Here is a 1,999-nt window from a genome sequence, read left to right as displayed (position 1 = left end):
TAAAATTCATTATCAAAGTAGATCAACAAGTCGCTGCGAAAAACTAAAGTGTAAATGCGACTCAAAAATTGTAGTTCTATACTCAATACTATACTATACTATATACTATTTAGTTTCACACCTTAAAGCAACTAATTTTTGCATATACAATTAATATTATTGCTCATACCATAAATAACTATTACTGCGTATATAGTTCAAGAGTTATTGTTTTTAAAGGATGCAATTAATAAATTCGTTTTATTTTTTAGGCACTACTATATTGGTACAAGATAATAGTATTGATAAAACTAAATAATTGCATAAAATGACGATTGTAATAAAAAAAAACGATTAACACTAATAGTTCCACTAAAATAACAAATCTATAAAAGTTTCTAATGCAACTGCAATTCTCGGATTATAACAGGAAATAAAAGTTAACAGATTAGATTAAGTTTAGACTTTTTAGCTTATATCAGATATTGCCATTACTTCTGTGGCCCAGCTACAAATTTTACTTCGGGAATAGAAGAATGGCGTTGTTTTTTCAAAAAATTAGAGTAGCATTTTTGAAAAGAAGGTGTGTCTTATTAAAATGTCTTGACGACTTAATAATACTTATGTATTAGTATAGTCCTTCGATTAATTTCGACTTTACTCCTATATATATATATATATTTTACTTGTTATTCTATCGTTTTTTTTAATACAAGAAATTCAAAAAATCTGTCATTTTTTTAATAAATAATTATTTTATATTACTTTCTTACTTTGCAATAAATAAGCTTTTATTTCTCAAACATTTTTTACTTAAAACGTTTGTTTAGTATTTAATTTTAAGAATTTGTTTTTTAATTAATTTCTGTAACATATCAACATCTTCTTCCGGCATTTCATCAGATTCGTCGTCTTCACCACTTTCAGTTATTGAGGTATCATCTTCAGTTGTTGTGGTATCATCTTCTGTTGTTGTGGTATCATCTTCAGTTGTTGTGGTATCATCTTCAGTTGTTGTAGGTATCATCTTCAGTTGTTGTGGTATCATCTTCTGTTGTTGTGGTATCATCTTCAGTTGTTGTGGTATCATCTTCAGTTGTTGTAGGGATTGTTGTGGTATCTGCTGGTGGAACTGAAGAGTTGCCATTTAAACAATCCTGCATGTCTGCAGAAGCTTGACTGCTGTCCTGAACGTAAATACGTTCTGCTTCAGTTTTGCAGCGTTGTTCTGCGTTATCAATAATTACGTATTCCTCACGAAGTTCTATCAAAATATCCGAAGCATCATCTGAAACTTTTAACATGGATTTTGCACTATTAGAAGCCTAATTGAAAAAAAATTAAATGAAATTTTATTAGATTTGGTCTTATCAAAAAAAATTCTACATATAGAATTATTCATATCAACTCCAAGTTTCTCACATGAATCAATATTTGTATTTTAATAGCATTTATCATACTCATGCCATTGTAAGGATATGAAAATTATATACTTACTTTGTTTTTGAAACATTCCAATGATGGAATAGCTGATGATTCATCAGTACAAGTGCTAAACTGATTACAGGTACCATCAACGTCTTCTTGTAATTTATTACGGGCAGGGTCCTTAGCTTCTTCAACATCAACCCTAGCTGCATCTGCATTATCCTCGCATATTCCAAAACTTCTTTCGTACTCTGATGCGATAGCATTCAATTTGGGTAGATAGTAATCAAAACATGCCATAGATCTTTGTGGACTATTTTCTAGTGCACTACGTGAATTGAACATAACATTAAGTAGACTAAGTTCGGAGTTGTGAATGCGATGTATTTTTGCAGTCGCAAAACTTAAGCACAAAACTAAACATATCACTTTTAGAGCGTACATTTTGTGATTTTAAATTCCTTCAAAACTTTTCGAATTATTTTTTTAATTTTCGTTTATTCGTCTGACTTCACTCAGTCGCAAAATAATACTACCTATTAAAGCTTAATTTCTTTAAGTTTTATACGAAATACTGTGAAATGATATTATT

At 29.6% G+C, this 1,999-nt stretch overlaps 1 protein-coding gene and 1 long non-coding RNA gene across 2 annotated transcripts; one reads left to right on the top strand and one right to left on the bottom strand.

Moving 5' to 3' along the window:
• The first annotated feature begins 906 nt into the window (after positions 1-906).
• LOC119665429 lies at positions 907-1,182 on the top strand. The gene is made up of 2 exons (XR_005251395.1): positions 907-999; positions 1,085-1,182. It is a non-coding gene; the product is annotated as an uncharacterized LOC119665429 (long non-coding RNA).
• On the bottom strand, positions 973-1,928 carry LOC119665428. Its single transcript, XM_038074656.1, has 2 exons — positions 1,477-1,928; positions 973-1,304 (listed from the first exon to the last, which is right to left on the bottom strand). The coding sequence occupies exons 1-2, from the start codon at positions 1,849-1,851 to the stop codon at positions 987-989; spliced, it is 693 nt and encodes a 230-aa protein (XP_037930584.1). The 5' UTR covers positions 1,852-1,928; the 3' UTR covers positions 973-986.
• Between the last annotated feature and the right edge of the window lie 71 nt (positions 1,929-1,999).

The sequence above is a fragment of the Teleopsis dalmanni genome, unplaced genomic scaffold, assembly GCF_002237135.1.
Source record: "Teleopsis dalmanni isolate 2A unplaced genomic scaffold, ASM223713v2 unscaffolded_contig_5202, whole genome shotgun sequence".
In the NCBI taxonomy this organism is placed as follows: domain Eukaryota; kingdom Metazoa; phylum Arthropoda; class Insecta; order Diptera; family Diopsidae; genus Teleopsis; species Teleopsis dalmanni.
The sequence above is the reverse complement of the archived record's forward strand: the minus strand, read 5'-3'. Positions and strand labels throughout refer to the sequence as shown.

Bases quoted from the DNA above. Each gene is read 5' to 3' on its own strand.
- LOC119665428 (XM_038074656.1), bottom strand. From the start codon at position 1,851: ATGTACGCTCTAAAAGTGATATGTTTAGTTTTGTGCTTAAGTTTTGCG. The intron at 1,305-1,476 runs GTAAGTATATAA...TTTTTCAATTAG, and splicing joins TGGAATGTTTCAAAAACAAA to GCTTCTAATAGTGCAAAATC.